At 35.9% G+C, this 17,908-nt stretch overlaps 3 protein-coding genes across 3 annotated transcripts; 1 reads left to right on the forward strand and 2 right to left on the reverse strand.

The window, feature by feature from the left end:
- The first annotated feature begins 2,055 nt into the window (after nt 1-2,055).
- LOC107269292 (methyl farnesoate epoxidase) lies at nt 2,056-4,321 on the forward strand. The gene is made up of 8 exons (XM_015742982.2): nt 2,056-2,162; nt 2,289-2,540; nt 2,609-2,897; nt 3,045-3,277; nt 3,354-3,565; nt 3,636-3,722; nt 3,796-3,937; nt 4,091-4,321. The coding sequence occupies exons 1-8, from the start codon at nt 2,075-2,077 to the stop codon at nt 4,282-4,284; spliced, it is 1,497 nt and encodes a 498-aa protein (XP_015598468.1). The 5' UTR covers nt 2,056-2,074; the 3' UTR covers nt 4,285-4,321.
- A 152-nt stretch (nt 4,322-4,473) lies between these two features.
- LOC107269291 (probable cytochrome P450 305a1) lies at nt 4,474-7,596 on the reverse strand. Its single transcript, XM_015742981.2, has 8 exons — nt 7,509-7,596; nt 7,110-7,364; nt 6,752-6,989; nt 6,369-6,528; nt 6,162-6,273; nt 5,642-5,822; nt 5,244-5,500; nt 4,474-4,723 (listed from the first exon to the last, which is right to left on the reverse strand). Exons 1-8 carry the CDS (start codon nt 7,594-7,596, stop codon nt 4,509-4,511), a joined length of 1,506 nt encoding a protein of 501 aa, XP_015598467.1. The 3' UTR covers nt 4,474-4,508.
- Nucleotides 7,597-8,246: 650 nt separating this feature from the next.
- LOC107269283 (small subunit processome component 20 homolog) lies at nt 8,247-17,864 on the reverse strand. The gene is made up of 11 exons (XM_015742973.2): nt 17,344-17,864; nt 16,988-17,268; nt 11,748-16,907; nt 11,400-11,655; nt 10,709-11,314; nt 10,075-10,638; nt 9,804-9,986; nt 9,404-9,731; nt 8,896-9,326; nt 8,550-8,819; nt 8,247-8,464 (listed from the first exon to the last, which is right to left on the reverse strand). The coding sequence occupies exons 1-11, from the start codon at nt 17,386-17,388 to the stop codon at nt 8,315-8,317; spliced, it is 8,274 nt and encodes a 2,757-aa protein (XP_015598459.1). The 5' UTR covers nt 17,389-17,864; the 3' UTR covers nt 8,247-8,314.
- Nucleotides 17,865-17,908: the final 44 nt, after the last annotated feature.

A 17,908-nucleotide genomic window follows, 5' to 3' on the forward strand; every position in this document is an offset into this window, starting at 1 on the left:
TTCAAAAAAAAAAAAAAAAAAAATAGAAATACGAATACAGTATATTCTCGAAAGTGTCTTGTCATTTTTTAAACTTAAGGTAGGTCGGTATTTTTAGTGGAAAATAAACCGGTCGTTAGAATTGCGTCTATAGATATACTGCTAGTGAATTTTAAATTACACGATATCCACAGCTAGCTCATGTCAATGTTTGTGTTAAAGAATAAGATTTTAGTTTCTCTTGCATTTTACAAGGTTATTTGACATAGGCGCATAGTTATGTAAAATATGTTAATGTTGAACGTAATGAAAAATGTAAAATAGTTCAATAATAATAGACAAGACTGTTACGCAAGGCACAATGCGATGTTTGTATATAAGTATATAACCGTATTTCTTTGAAAAAAGAATCAGATCTTTTTCGAAACATTAACATCCTGTTTAGTCATCCATAAAATATGGTAGAGAGAGAGAGGGAGAGAGAGAGAGAGAGAGAGAGAGAGAGAGAGAGAGAGAGAGAACAATTTATTCGATCAGGAACCAGGCCCTGTTGACATGTAAAAATATATTAGAGAATAACTTCGTCTACTGAACTTCGATGATTCTCCTACTAAAATTTTCATTATATATATGCATTTTATGCGTAGGAAAGTGGTATATAAATATAAACTTGTCATAGGGTAGTTATGAGGACGCGTGGCACTCGCAACGGCAAGCCGATGTTTTTTTTTTTCTAAAAAAAAAATTAAACTCTGAAACATATGGCATTGGAGTTCCAACCTAACCTAATGTAACGAAATCATTTCTGATCACAACTCTGACTGTCTAGCATGAAATTTTTTTTTTGAAAATTCGGTGTGAGTGCCACTTTATGGTCCTGACAGTATTCCTTACGTATCAAGATGCTCTCAGGGCCGTTCTGACAAACACCGAGTGTCCTCATAATTGCCAATACTCGAGACCAAAAAGTACTGAGAACTACCCTTCTTGAAAAAAAAAAATAGTTATTCATCAGAATTTCTGATATATAAATTCAAAATGTGTCGTTACTTTCTATAACGACTTCTACATTTTAAGTGATAACTGTATCCAATGTATTTCCAATTCACCAAGAGTTCGAAAAGCTGCGATCACTTACACGTGAAATAGGATAGCAAATACATTCTGCATGGATAGCTAGTTGTTCAGTTGTACCAGAAAAATAAAAAGGATTAACCTAGTGAACGCTATAAATAATTGATTACAAAATAGCTATATGGTAAAATGACTGACATTCCCTTTCCATAAATAGAAATCGGCGAGACAATATAATCTTTTCCGCTCTGTTTATCTCAACCGTATAAAAATACATTGACCTAGTCAACAAGAAACTAGAATATATGAATGAAGTGTAAAAGAAGATTATTTGAATAACCAAAATCCTTCATGTATATCAAAAGATTAGTAAAGATATTTCTTTTTCAATTACCAGCATGGCGTAGATATATAGAAAATATATATATATATATATATACTTGAGTATCTTTATATTGTTTTCAGATCGTTAATAAATCATTATGGTTAAACGGTAATTCTCTTGAGTACGATTATAGTACTCGTGCGTATAATAACGTTTAGAGTTTCAGTCACGGTTTTACGAGCTTGAGTATCTTTATATTGTTTTCAGTAGTAAAGATATTTCTTTTTCAATTACCAGCATGGCGTAGATATATAGAAAATATATATATATATATATATATACTTGAGTATCTTTATATTGTTTTCAGATCGTTAATAAATCATTATGGTTAAACGGTAATTCTCTTGAGTACGATTATAGTACTCGTGCGTATAATAACGTTTAGAGTTTCAGTCACGGTTTTACGAGTCACGATATTTATGTGCACAATGCATGCACACGTATAGAAAAGACCATGGAAAACGAAGGAGCACCCTGAAAAGTCTCACTACAAAGACAAGAAAGTATTGCCAAGTATTTTTGTCAGGGATCACCGATGTCACGTCGATAAGATCGGTTTACCAGAAATGCTTATTTCTCTATTTGTCAGATATAAGATAGAACAGTCCTTTCAGAGAGGAGTCAGTACATCCGAAGATGCTGCATACGTTGCTCTTCCTCTTCTTCGTTCTGCTCGTCGTTTTCTTCATTTACGACAGCATCAAGCCGGAATACTTTCCACCGGGTGCGTAGGCGCACGTGCGTACAAGAGAAAAAAGATTATCAGGATTTAATTGCGGAAGAAATTCTTTTAAGGAGAAAACCTCCTTACGGTATTTCTATGATTAATTCTGTATTGTATGATTATCAGGACCAAGATGGTTGCCTTTGGTGGGATGCTTACCGAGATTTTGGATACTTAGAAAAAAGTGTGGTTATATTCACGAAGCCATTAAAGAACTTTCCGATATTTATGGGCCAGTCTTGGGTTTGAAACTGGGAAAACAAAAGTTGATTGTTATTTCGGGACATGATCTTGTCAAGAAAGTACTTCTTCAAGAGGAATTTAATGGACGACCTGATGGCTTTTTCTTTAGGCTACGAGCATTCGAAAAGAGAAGGGGTAAGTTTTTGTTTGTATTTTATGAATCTTTTTTATTGGTATTAAGTATATACTTTTGTAATATACAGGTGTACTCTTTACTGACGGACCGGCTTGGTACGAAATGCGAAAATTCACTATGAAGCATTTTCGAAATTTTGGACTCGGTCAGACAACTATGATAAATCGAGTAACGGTGGAGGCGGAGAATCTTGTGAAGGAACTTCAGAAACAATGTAAAAACGGTCCTATTCTTATGCACAGAGTTTTTGATGTCGCTATCATTAATTCATTATGGATAATGTTTGCCGGACACGGATTTGAGTACGGTGATAAAAAAATGAAGGATATTCTAGATACAGTTCACACAGCTTTCAGGTAAAGTTGATAGACAAGACTAAACGCGTAATAAATTTGGTAAATTAATCTTAAAGCAGAAGTATTCGGGTGCCAACGATAGTCTTGCTACTGAGCGAAATTGATTTCCACGTATCTTCATATAAATTTGGTATTTCTATATCCCAGGGTGATGGACACCATGGGTGGTCTCGTGTCCCAAATGCCATTTCTTCGTTTCCTGATCCCGGAACTGTCTGGGTATAACGAACTCGTGAGAATTCACGAAAAATTTTGGGCATTTATTGACGAGGAAATCACAAATCACGACATGAAATTGGACATAAATCTTCCTCAGGACCTAATCGATACTTTTCTGATAGAGATATCACGGAATAAATCAGCCGATAGCATCTTTAACAGTAAGTATTTGTTAAATATTTAAAAAATCGCATATAGTAAATCAGAAGTGACATTCTTTTTGAACTTTCTGTAAAGGAGAAAATTTGCTTATCCTCTGCTTGGATCTCTTTTTGGCTGGTTCCGAAACGACTAGCAATACATTAGCCTGGACGTTCATTTGCTTGGCACTGTATCCTGAGTGGATTACAAGACTGCAAAAGGATTTGGAAAAAGTCGTCGGTAGAAATAGACCGCCGTGTATGAGCGATGCCCCTTCGTTACCAAGGATAGAAGCTTTTTTGGCTGAAGTAAAACATTTGAATATCCTTTAAATTCTCTGTCCTTAATATCGATTTAGTTTCACAATTTTTTACCCAGGTTCAGAGATCACATATTCTCGCACCTTTTGGTATTCCTCACAGGGCTACAAAGGATGTTACACTGGGTGGTTATAAAATTCCTAAGGTGCACAATGGAGATATTTTCTTAATAGTTTGTATGTGATATTTTTAATACTTAATAATATTCACGATGACAGGACACACTCGTTCTGCTGAGCTATTACAGTGTTGCCATGGACAAGGATCACTGGGAGAATCCCAAGGAGTTTCGTCCACAACGCTTTTTGGATTCCAATGGACAATTCTCTCAGAAGAGTGCTGCCATTCCATTTGGTCAAGGTAAGACATATTTTTGTTGCGATTTAAAAATGTCCAAACAGTATTATTCATCGAGTGACAAGTATGTCGCATGCATTTCTAAAGATTATTTTTCGAACTGTAAAAAGCTAATACACAAACTTTTGCATGTCAAACTTTTATTTGCGTCTTTAGGCAAGAGACGATGCTTGGGAGAAATACTAGCTCGTTCAACGCTCTTCCTCTTTTTCACTTACGTCATCCACTATTTCGATTTCGAAATTTCTCCAGTTCACGGCACTCCGGATCCCAACGGCTACGACGGTTTCTCTATCTCGCCAAAACCTTATTATCTCAAGCTTTCCCTCAGATCCGACTTAGAGAATTAAAAAAACAATCATATGGAAAGAGGTCGAAGTTCCCGAAATTATACCGCCTTCTACAAAATTCCAAATCTCACTCCAAGCCCGTAAATAGTCTGATAAAAACGTAAACAAAAATCGTGAAAATAATCCCGTAAGAATTTCGTGTATTAATGTATGCACAAAGATAGAAAAATAATGCAATAATAATAATAATAAAAAACTAAACTTTATTGGAGCACTACTGTTAATCAGTCTATTAATTTCGATGTGCCATTGGTGCAATTATCACGAGGAACAACTAATACTTCATAAGGCTTAGGCGAGATGGTCAATCCTGGCACGATGTCCAAAGTAGGAGTTTGTTTACCAGGAACTGGTAGCAGTACGAATTTCTGTAGAATACCAACAAACAGTAAAAAGAGTGCAGACCTCGCTAAGGCTTCTCCAGGACAACGTCGTCTTCCTGAAAAGGTAAATTATCATGTTTAAAGACTTCGCTGTGAAAGGTATTCGTGAACGATTTGCTAAGCATCATCCGGGAAGAGAATAAGAGTGATAAAATCAGGAACGTTTCGTTATGCTTTGTTACCACGATACTCGAGCACAACAAGCGACTCATGATTTAGAAACAGATAAAGAAACTCTAAAAAGCACAGTAGAAGAATGCATTCTCCGTGATGTAAATCCGGCATCTATGTAGAACGTGGCTTTATACTTGTGCTAAGTAAGAGCCAAAGACCTCTAAGAAAAAATATGAATTTTAAAGTAAATAACATCGGCCTATACTTTCATCCTGAACCTGGTTCAATGACGTATCATTCGGTGTAAGCGAAATGCACGATTTCGTAACGAACGCTGACGAGCGGTGGATCGTGAAATTCTCTTCATAGAAATTCGCATAGATTCCTTAGTAGTTAGTCACGAAATAACAGTAACGTAACGTAACATTGAAAATTTAATGGTTAAATTTAAATAAATATTACCACGACCGAAGAGCATTAGATTCTCATCTGGCACGTAGACGCCATCTTTTATAAACCGTTCCGGTTTGAATTTCTCTGGTTCAGGGTAGTGCAGTGGATCCATATGAACGCTGTAGACGTTAATCAGGACGGTGGTGTTTTCAGGTATTGTGTAACCAAGTAGTTCCGTGTCGGAGAGAACTCGTCTCGGTCCGATGACTGGCGTAACCATGCAAATTCTCTGGGACTCGGTCAATACGGCTTCGGTGTATGGTAGACTATTAGGGAAAAAAAAGAATTCAGGAATTCCCAATTTCGAAAATATTCCTAAAATATTTTATTTGTTTTTTGACTCAGAGAATATACGTTTAACCGATCCTCGTGAGAATATTGGAGTTAGAGTTACTTTAGCTACTTACTTAGGTCTGTCGCTCAATTCCGGAAGCCTCTCACGCCCGACTATGGCGTCTACTTCCTGCTGCAGTCGTTTCTGCTTGTCCACGTGCATCACCATGTTAAGAAAGAGGAAATCCAAAGTCACTGTTGTGGTCGTGATACCCGCAATGAAGAGATCCATCAATATCATCACCAGCTGATCCTCTGAGAAATCATAGCAGTTTTACTCTCTAATACGTGTAGGGGGTTGTTGAGAATGTGAAAAAAATTTCAAGTGAAAATACTTTCTCCTTCGACTTGTAGACGCTTTGATTAGCGCTATTAGTCCGATCGCACGCAAGTATAGGTTGCAAGTCTTTTATTTCGCGGTCATGAACGAACGAGAGTTTTACATAATAACGGAACACGTGTCTGCTGTACGTTGGCACGTAAGTAAATCATTGAATAAAGATCGTTACAGAATTTATTGCGAGTTCGTTATTGCTAACTGGATCGATAACAGTTTAAACGATAAAAAAATACATGTTCTAGATTTCTAGTTACCTGTAAAACCAGCCTTTGCTCCTTTTCCACTGTACATTTCACCTAGGAACATATCAATTAAGTCATCTTCGTTTCCTGGAGTATAATTTTCCTTATGCTCGTTTATAATATCCTAAGAGAAAAATTGAAGAGAAGTCTGATGATTAATATTCAAATCGATATACCCGGACACATTGAAATTACTTGTCAAAGCGGAAGTAGAAGTACCATAAGAAAGTTCTTGATCTCCTCATTAAAAACCATAAGTACGTTGTACCCTGAGAATTCCGGAGCTAAATATCGCATCCAAGGGAAAGTCGAGAGGATTCCACCAGACATATCGAAGGCTTTGGCACGACGTTCCATTAATTCCATAAAGTACTGTAACCTAAATGATAATTAATAAAGATCACGAAACAAAGTATCTGTCTGTTCGCTTATTTCTATTGCTCATAAACGTCATGGCACAATGAATTTGCAAGACAGTAAACTCCTGAGTATTTCTCAGAGTGTACCGTACTTGTTGACAAGCGCTTATTTCCCCATATGCAGATGACTCCTGTGACACGAGACCGATAATTCTCGATGCAGTGAAATCAAGCTGTGTCTACCTGGGTCCCTCGCACAGTCGCTTTCCCGTTGCCATCGTCCACAGAACATTTATTACTGCCGGGGCGATAACTGGTTTCATTGAGCGTACTCCGCCAACCTTAAGATTCTCGACAACGTGGACGACCTCGTCCTTGATCATGACAGACATTTCTCTACGTCCAAACCCAACGCTTCTCAAGGACCTTACCACCCAGGCTCGTATTTCTTTCCATTCGGGTCCATCCGACATTGTGATTCCTAGAGAAATCAAGTCCAAGTCAATTAACTGGTTTAGCCGGACACGTGGCTTCACTGTTCTTGTCAACGTCGTCATATAAAAAACATGAATAATAATTGTGAATTTATTATATATTATACCTTTACGCATTCCCATATTCCTGATCTTTATGAATTCGTTCCACGGACGTCCTTCGTACTCCTGACCATTCAGAATCGTTTGAATTCCTTCATAACCCGAGACAGCTATCATATTCTGCCTTCCTAAACGAAGTGCTATCACGTCACTGGAATACCTTCGTGAAAGCTCCAAAAGTGCAAGATGCTGACCACCATGAGTGCATGCTAATTTTCGGAGCTGATATATATTCCCAACCAGTGGCCAAGAATAAGGTCCTGTATTATATAAAACATTATCAATAAATTTAATAGTCTTAATATATATTTTTTTCTGTAAATAATAATTAAGCGCATGCTAAATATTATTCATAGCTTTTAGTTATGTAAAATTATTTATTAAGTTACTCAACGCTACGTTACCTGGTGGGTAGTTTTTAGATTTCCCGCCGGATAAGATGCAGGCAACGAATAAAAGAACGACTATGGCCAGCAGTATGTCTGTAAACATTTTTTAAAATTTACTAGACCGATATCACCAAACGCACGCACGAAAATTTTAAGTTGTTATCTAACGACCATACGACCGCAGAGCCACTCAAGAAAAACTTCGTGTTCGCAAAGGTCTCGCGTGACTGTTCTATAAGCGCCCTCTTAATGTGTTAGACATTCTAACATCCTTCATAATGCTCGTGATTGTGTCGCCTTGTTAAGCTAAAGGCAACTCTTTAATAGGGCACACTAAATTATTGTTATATATAGCATGGTAGTGTATATATAGAGCATACCGCTGACTAACAAGTAAATGGTTATTGGAGGATTAATACAGTTTCTAGAATAATTCTCATTTACGAAAAATTGTTTAAAACTTATTTATAGTAATAAGAAACATTGTCAGGTAGATTACGTATAGGGAGAATGAAGACTTCATACCGGTATTTATTAGGTCGATTTCTTTATTAGGTCATAAGTAATTCCCGTTTCTAGTAATAAATTGTAACAATGTATTATTATTTTAATGGCTCATGATACTCGACAAACCAGAATAAATCAATAAAACTGATATACTAAAATAGAAATTATATATTATTCGACCTAATAAATTAAAGATATAAATATTTAATAACAGGTTTCGCCAATACTTATGCCATATATTACAAATATTTATCGAACCATTTTATTTGATTTATACATGTACAAAGTATATTTACATAGTGGTACAGTCTAGTTTATAATACATCTAAGTCGACGTCTTTTCTTGGTTTCTTTTTTAGCGGTTTCCGCCCTTTCATACTGTCCATTTTCCGCTTCTTAGCCTCCTTTTTCTTTTGCTGCCTCGCGATTTTCCGTTTTGCTGCCAATTCCGGGTCGGTGACGAACTATAATTGAAGTTGATATGAGGGATTTGTTCTGTTATGCAAATACTATTTTTCTTTGCTTTATAAATTAACATATTTCCAATACCTGTTGCGTCCTTGTCTTCTTCTTTTCTGCTCTCCTGGTGTCCAATTTTTTCTGAACATTACTGAGTATTCTTGTATAATCTTCACTTCCTAATCTTTTCTTAATCATTGTCGCAACTTCTTTGGCTAATTGTCGAAGTGGCGCGTTAGATTCTTCAATCGTTGACATTTCTCGTACCAGCGGAGACATAATGTTAAAGAGCACTGGTTTCAGGTACTCAATTGGTATCGTAGCTACTACTCCAGCGGACCATTTGAACACTGCAGTTCTCTAACAGACAGATCAAATTTCGAATATAATTTCATAATAAATATATTATATGTTTTGAAAAATCAATTGAAGTTACCATGCCTGTCGATTTGGGCGCTTGCGTTATTTCTATGTTAATAACTTTTCGCATTCTCTTGACAAGCCACAGAAGCGATATATCGTTACTACTATTTTTCTCGATTTCGTTTTCGTCTTCATCTTTTGCAGTCTTAGATCCAACATCCTTAATCACTCTGGCGATAAAAATAAGATTTTTCACGACTTGATCGGCCAATTCCTCGAATGTCATCTCTGGGTGTAATTGGGCAGCTAAATCAAGAACTAAACTCCTAATAGTATTGATGGGATCACAATAAATGTAACCACTATCAGGGTCACATTGGTCGGGCTTTTTAAGGTGTTCGGCGACAAGATCAATGTCAAGAGCAGCCAAAATGAAGCCAAGTAATTGACAAGCAGCTAGTCGAATCCATAAATGAGGATGAGCTAGTAATGACTGACTGTGTTCTGTAAAGAAATTGTACGTTAAGGTATTAGTAACAAGTGCATTATTTTTATATCGAAGAAAAAGCAAGTCCACTCACCAGCAAAACCGCGCACAGTACTTTCGTAATCCTTGTTTTTCAAGAAATCAGGACAATTCGCTGATATTTTTAGCAACAATTGCAAAACTTGGAACAAATGATGATCGTGAATCCTTTCCGGATCTCCACTGTTCCCGTCTAAATGTTTAACGTGCTCCGTCTCCTTACGCAATTTTACAAAGCGTCCAGGTTTTGATTCGTCAACACCATCAGGATAAAATTGTTTCAATACCATGGGCAGTAAAGTTGGAAGACGTGTTTCGAAATTATTTTTCTCAGCAGTAACAAAAATACCACATAGTTGGGCTGCCAATTGTCTGTGTGAAATCTAATTGAAGAAAGCTTATAATGCCTGATCTAAATCTGCGATATGTAATTATTAAGCAACTTTTAAATTTACCTTGGTATCCTTTAACCATAGAAGTACAATATCGAACAATACGGTTCTTTGATTGTGAGGAACTCTAATGATCATTTCTTTAATACACTTTGCACAAAGTTTTCGGCAAGTAGGATCATCGTCATTGACCAATCTTGCACCAACCATGAAAAATAATAATCCTGATTGTCTAATAAGAACTTTCTGAAAGTAGACAATCATAGATTAATTAAAAACTTACTTACGCAACTATGAGAAATAGTGTCCTAGGAAGTTTAAATTATAAACTTACAAGAGGAAATCCAGTTATGATACTGTGTATCATTTCCAGCGCACTAAGCCGACCGGGCTGCAGCTCATAACTTAGTTGAGACAGATAGAAAGATAAATGTTTCTCAATTTTTTTTCCCAGAGGATATTCCATAAGGAACATATAAAATACAGAACGCGATTGTTGCCTGACGTGGTCCAGTTCAGACGTGATGCTCAGCATTGCAACCTTTTCCATAACATTGTTCATTTCCGAAATCACCATCTTGCGACTTATTATCGCTTTGATTAAAGTGAATGCCGTAGCTTGTTTGTCACAGTCATGTAAGTCTTGCTCAGCGTATAACACGAGCGCTTTGAGTTGATCATTGCTGATTGTGAAATGTTTAACATCTCGTACGAGAACAGACATACACTTGAAAGAAGCCATTACAAGGTCGAAATTATCTCCTTTACTTAAACCGGCTGCAGCATACTTATGTAGGATACCAAACATGGAAGTACAAATATCTGAGACTGAAGATTTCATTGATGGCAACTCCATCTTGAGTATCCAGTTTAGACACTGTAGAGTCAAAGCACTTAACTGTAACATAAAAACTATTTTAATACATTCTGAAAGGCATTATTACAGTTTTTGATATTGCAACATTTACCTTCACGTGTTGAGATTTCAGACAGTCACTCAGGACTGGCACAAATGGATCTATGTATGGCTTAAATTCAGCATTAGATATGCGATCTCTTTTAAGAAGAACATGAAAGAGTTTTAAACCAAACTCAATCATAACATGAGCATTAGTATTAATGGATATCTTTGCTGCTGCTTTAATGCCCATTCGACTTTTCGGTTCTGCTTGAATAATGAAACAGTCAGGTTTCTTTTTAGTTTGTAGCTGAGCCTCTTTTTCAGATAATGGGTTATTCTTCTTCGTAGGTAAAAGATGTGGTATACTTTCAGAAACTATTCCATATAGAAATATAAGCATCTTATCGACGGGTATAAAGGTATTGTCTGCTAATCCCAAAACTATATGTCTCAAGCATTCAACAATTTTGCGTACAACTTTGAAGGAATGTGTTTTAACCAGTACATCCCTTAGCGGCACAATCAAATCCACTAAACAGGATTCTGTTATATATTTTCCCAGTATATTGAAAATATCAAAGCTTTTGGTAGACTTTGCTTCAGAAACATTCTTCACGATACCAGCGATTTCTTTCTCTTCTGCTGTCAAACCAAACAGGTCGACTTTGCATACCTAATACAGAGAAATAGTAGCACGAAATAAAAGAGTTATTACCCATATTTGGATGTTAAATATTTTTAAAATTTATAGCACTCACCGATAATATACTTTGTAAATTTTTGTTTATATGAAGTGGTTCGAAAAAGGGTTTCAAAGAAATTAGAACAGCATGTATAGTATAAACTAGTACATGAATTTGAAATCCTTTTGTTAATAAACTATTCATTTCTCTTAATAAATGATGCAGATAATTAGGTCCCAAGGTAATCATAATCTTCTGGAGAGTTTCTCTTGTCACGCGTCGGATGGAATCCAAACGAGATTTAAGAAAAGTGCAGAGCTTCATCAAAATGCTAAAACAATATATTAAAGGTGTAAGTATATGCGAATTAAAAGTAAAAATTTGCTACGAAACGTTACATTTTCACAAAACTAATATGCTCACCCAGGTAAGTTATTATCCAACATTCCCTCAGGTAGTTTTTGTAATAACTTGACAACAGCCAAAGCAATAGGAACTCTCATAAGTTCTTCTTCTTCTCTATCAGCTCCAGTTTTCCTCCTATTCACCTTGTGACTTGATTCATGTTGAGTCCGTGCCATGATAGAACGATGCAGTTGTGGCAGTAATACTTTTGATATACCAAAAACTACTCTTCTTGCAGCTGATTGAGAAAGTAATATCTGCTTTTGCATAATGAGTATATCTGGCTGGACCTCCTCATTATCTTTCTCTTCTACTTCATCATGATGCACTATTTCTTTATCCAAAGCTTCGTCCAATTTTGCTTCATCCTCCTGATTATCTTCTTCATTATTTTCTTCAGTTAAAATTTCTTCTTTAAAATCCTGGGGTTCAGTTTTGCTTTCGGCACTTTCAATACTTTTCTCTGTATGCTTTGGTTCGTCTAAAGGTTTGTATTTTGCGAGATCATAATGAAAAGCATCCAAAATGGCAACAATAATCCTAACAACTTGTCTTTGAAATTCTACAGATGATCTTAATTTATCCAAATAGAATTTCAATACTACTTCGTACTGATGCCATGGTAAAAGTCTGCACACGGTACCTACAGTTTCTATAGCAGCATCTACAATGCTGTTTTTATTCGCAAAGGATTCATTGCATAAATACGATGACGCCACAGGAAGAATAAATTGAGTTAGTGTCTTAGGATTTGGTGATTTCTTCAAAGTTTTTGCTACGGAGCAGAACTTCAGTAATGCTCGAGCTTTTCTGTGAAGTTGTAGATGTTGCAAGTTCTCAAAGAAATCCACTTCAGGATCAGCTTTATTAGTTAGAGGTGATAAGTCCCTCAAGACAGCATGAACGTCAGGGCATTCCATAGCCATCTGGCCTAAAAAGGCTATGGACTGTAATCGTACTACTTCATTTTTACTTCTTATACCGTTTCTGACAATAGTCAGTATTGTATCGTCTATCAAATACTTTCTGTCAACATTATTATCTTTGTGCGCCTTGGCTAACACGGGGCCAATTGTTTTTAGACACTGACCAGATGCATCGCGTAATGCTAAGTCATTTTCATGCTTCAGGAAGAAAAAGCAATTGTAAATAATAGCAACCCCAAACTCCAGTCTAATTGAATTTGTCTTGAGTAACACATTTATCTCACTGAAAGCATCCAATCTTTTTTGAAAATCTGGTTGATCAATCCACCTGTGATCCCAGGCATTAAGAGTAGCGAGCAATTGGGAATTTCGTATCATAATCTCCCGGTACTCCTCTGCTGATGCCGTTGATATAGTTTCAAATAGTTGAATTAAAAGCTTTCTAGCTGGTGCAGCTGAGATTACACTCAGTAATGGTGTTATCGATCTAATATGAATTTCTGGCTTTTTTACATTCTTTGTCAAATTAATAACTGTTGTTACGAGTTCTAATATTACTTCCTCCGTTACACCTAGAGTGGCTTTCTTTATCAGAATAGGTACGACCAAAGTAAGCAATGTATCACAAGTTTCTGGATCCGATACTAACTCAGATACTCGCGACAGTATCATTAATTCAGCTTTATTAACACCTTTGTTAGATTTCTTCAATTTTCTCTTGATGTATTCAAGGATGTCAGATACATGTGGCAACAGAATAGCGGATCCGTAATTTATACCTTGAGGTAAAGTTTGTAGGTCTATATTTATTGTGTTTTTAACTATACCAGTCAATGAAGATGCTTTTACATCCACTTCCATCCGATTAGGATCATCACTGACTTTTCCATAATCTTCTAGCGTCAACATTTTCTCTATCATTTCGACTATAGTCTTAATCACTGATGGATGTGTCTTGGCTCCCAGAAGAAGGCGCATTACGTATGGCAATGGCGTCATTGTCGGATCATCTTGACGATGCTTCACTAAGAGAGGATAATATCGCGAATTCTGACTCCAGGATACAAATAATTTTAATAGAGCTGTAGGACTATGAATACCCTCAATAGGTAATTTCTCCAGCCAAGGAAATACCGCGACATTGAACAGAGCATCGATTTCAGAAGAAGTCCATTCGTAATTTTCAAAGTGTGCAAAAAATCTTGCTAATATACCAATGCTGCTAGTGCGTACGTTTCTGATGGACGATAAGTATCCTTGATGAACGTTATCGGACATTCTTAAAATTCCTGTTACTTGTGCCAAAATACAGAAAACAATTCCTAGTAGACGAGGTAGCAGTTTACTCGCCATTTTACCTCCAAATTGCTCAATCACAATAGCAAGAAGATTCACAGAACTCTGTAAGCGTTTAGGCGGAATCACGCTAGTCAAGTCTATTGTACTTATTGTATTCTGTACTAAATCTTCCGGATTCAATTCATCCTCCAATGCCAGTGGTACGTATTTTTGGAAGAGTTTGAATGCCATCTTAGTGAATATCATCATTTCCTCTTCTTGACTCCCAGCCAGGAAGCGAAGAATTATTGTTCTCCTTGCGAGACCTCCGCCTTTACCACCTGTTCGTAATCCGGTCTTCATGACCATTTTGGCATAAATTATTCGCATCAATATTGGCACAAGACCTGCCCGATGATCTTCTTGAATCATATTGCTTTCTTTGTCGATTTTAAAGCGAGCAAGCTCGTTCTTTAAATTCTTCTCGTCGACTAAATTGTACAAGTGCTCCTTGTATGGCTGAAGATACTTGTGCTTGTACGTCATTAAACAATTAAGCGCAGCTTTTTGAACTTGAGGATTTTTTGAGGACAGTAGATCCAAGTAAATCTTGTATACTTCTGCTTCACGGTACAACGTCTTCGGATTAGATATTTTAGAAAAAATCTCCATCTGTGCTAAGAGATATTTTAGTTTAAAATTTCGACTATTCTCAAATTTGGGAGGTTTAAAATCCGATTTATTGACAGTCTCCTCTTTTTCATCATCATCGCTATGTTCTTCCTGCTGATTGTCCACAACAATTGTTTCTTTATGTTTCGCTATATTGCAGGACTTGGAATCTTCTGAGTTAATTTTGAAGAAATTCGTATCCACAAAATCGATGAATAATCCAGTCAAGTCCCTGTTTTTTGTCTCGCAGAATTCAACGAAACCCGTCATACATTTCCATAAAAGAAGTTTATAATTTTCAACATCGGTTTTGTCATCATTATAATTCATTTCAGCTGCAACTGCTGTGACAACGTCGCAATCATATGTATTCTGATACTGAATAATTTGCGTTGCATTTACAGAATTTAATTCGGCAAGGAAAATTGGCCAAAACTGAGCACACTCCTTGTTAGCGTATGTTGCAATTATTTTACTGACAGGATCCCAGAGCAGTGAGAAATTGATGTATAAGTTTCCTAACAAGTAGTACAAGGGAAATTCATAAAAGCTTGGATTTAAATTGCTTACTGCATGACTTTGAAATGCAAGAGCTTGCACGTGTAATAGTCTATCTCGATAGGTGTGTACAGTGGCAAGTTCACTTTCAGCTAAATATGGAAGTTGTAATGCATTCTTTGCAGTAATTTCTGTGGAAATCATAAGACCATCAACATCATGAAACAATGAATACAGATGTGACACAGTAAGTCGAACTTTGCGAATCGGAGATCCTAATGAAGGTGCAAGATTTTTGTTCAAATCAATAAACATTGACTTGTTGATGATGTTGTCTCGATACTGTGATTTATGAATATGCGATAAGATTAAGTCTAGGCTATTTAAAATATTACTACTGCTTTTATACCTATGACACAGTTCAGTCAGTTTTACATCAGACTTTATGATGAAATCATAAAATGCATTTGGTTCTAAAATATGAATAGCAGTTTCCACTGCCAGTAGAAAGGCGAAGCTCAGTTTTCCAAATTCCTCTGATGCCGAATTATCATCAAAATCAAATAATTTTTGATTTATAGAAATGATGCCTTTTGATAATGTCTTATCGATTTCTTTTGGAAGTGGATTCAAATGAGGTAAAATTATCAGAGTTCTTAAGGCATTATCTGAGATATTAATTTCTTGTAATAATTCTACGTTGTTCTGAATGTAGTTTGCCGTTTCCATAGGAGCTGCACGAATATCCAATGGATACCTTTTCCACTTCTCCAAATTACCTCCACTGAGGGATGGTGCAGCTTTTTCAATAATTATCTTGGCTAATAACCGAAGTATTTGACCATTAAATCCTGTGTGAATATTGTGCTGCAATATATATGGCAGTACTAAAGTTTCAAAAGAAGAATAGGATATAAGTTGCTCAACCACTTTGTATAAGATATTAATGTCCTTGATAGATAATATCTTGAGGGCAAGATGACTCGAATTTTCTTGCATAAGCTTAATGTTCGATGCTAACAGAATTGCAGCAGATATATTACTTAGTTCTTCAAGAATTTCCTTATTCTCTCTGGCAAAATCGATCATCTGTACAATTTTCTTTATTACAGGAACTGGGTTCACCAACATCTTTCCACCTTTATGTTCGATAATTTGGTGTAAAAATTTTAATATGAGACACAAGTTTGTGTCTCTTTGTATTAGTTCCTCCGTAGTTGATTGTTTCTCTATAATCTGATCAATAATTCGCAAAAGCACGGTCCAAAGTATTTCACTTTTTTGAGGATGTATCGCATTTAATATACAATTTAGGATTTGCTCCAAAATATTGTACAGTACTGTTTTATTGACCGCAGTGTCTTGTAATGTTCCAAAATAAAGCATTAACATATGCTCAGCACAAGAATGAAACTGTCCAGGTGTCCCTGACACAACTTCAAACAGTAATTTGCTACATCCTGGTATATTGGCCTGCTGTTCCTCAAGAACTGTTAAGACCAATCTCAAAAATTCATCTTTATCTTTGACTTTTCTCACAACAAAGGCAAAACTTTCAGCAGCAAAGTTATTCATATATTCTGGTTGTGAATCTGCCAGTAACGGCAACAGGAGATCAAAGACAGTTCCCACATTTTTAATCAAATATCGCCATAAAAATTTAAACAAATATGCCAATGCTGTAAAAGTATACTCCAGCTGTTCTGTATCTTTGGTCTGTAGTAAATCAATTATAACAGCCAAGAATTCTGGGAAATATTCATAAAAATCCTTTTGAAGATCCCTTGCTAAGGCTACCACTAGCCTGTAATTAAAATAAACATAAGCATAAGTATGCAAATGTATTTATACATCTTGCGTATGTCTGTTGAATATTGTACTTACTCCAAAATTGGCTGAAGAAATAGCACATCCTTCATTCGCAAGTATTTTATAAGCGTGTCAATGACATGCTGCTTACTATTCAATAGCTGAGGTAGTGTGACAATATCTTTAACTTCTTTTTTAAAATAGCTGTACCTCTCAGTGAGGTTAAGAACATTCCACTTTTGAAGAGCTTGATAAAAATGCGTTTCTTTCTCATCATCGTTAATTTCATTGCGATGAGCTACGCGGTGAAAGACGTCTACATCAATATCAGCTATTCTTTCAGAAAATGGTTTAAACTAAAAAGTAACATATAAAATAAGTTTCACTTAGGGTTATGATATCAGGCAAATTGTCAAAGACAGGTTTATTACCTTAAAAGAATTTGTTTCTTTGTGACGTGTTGGTTTGTTCTTCATTTTGTTGTATATTAATTAAAAGCGTTAATAAATTCCCGCACTATATTTTCTTTTAACACTTGTCACATGTAGTATATTCAATTCTATTGACACCGACGACGCATAATGGATCACAAATCAGAACAACTGCAGTACCACGTGCAATGGTAAATTTAAATATGACCGTGAGTAATTTGACAACTAGAAAGTAAACTTGTTTTAGCGTAGGCTAAAACTACAGGAAAGACTTGAAGTAAAAGGCTAGTTTACAAGGGTAACATGACAAAGTTATGAAGGAACCATAATCCTCTAAATAATTTTATCTTCTATACTGTTCTCTACTACGATTACGGATGGCCGTTCATGACAGAAGTAGCTGATTGACATAGGAAGTGTAAACATTGTGCTATTGCGGATTGAAATAAGTATAAACATAAAAAGGAAGAAATACTGTGGAGCATAATTAACTGTATGAATATTTTTAAGTATTCAAACAATTTTATCGTTGAACAATTTATATAGCTTATTTTAATTTATTTTT

The sequence above is a fragment of the Cephus cinctus genome, unplaced genomic scaffold (genome assembly GCF_000341935.2).
Source record: "Cephus cinctus unplaced genomic scaffold, Ccin1 Ccin1_scaffold0617, whole genome shotgun sequence".
Classification (NCBI taxonomy): domain Eukaryota; kingdom Metazoa; phylum Arthropoda; class Insecta; order Hymenoptera; family Cephidae; genus Cephus; species Cephus cinctus.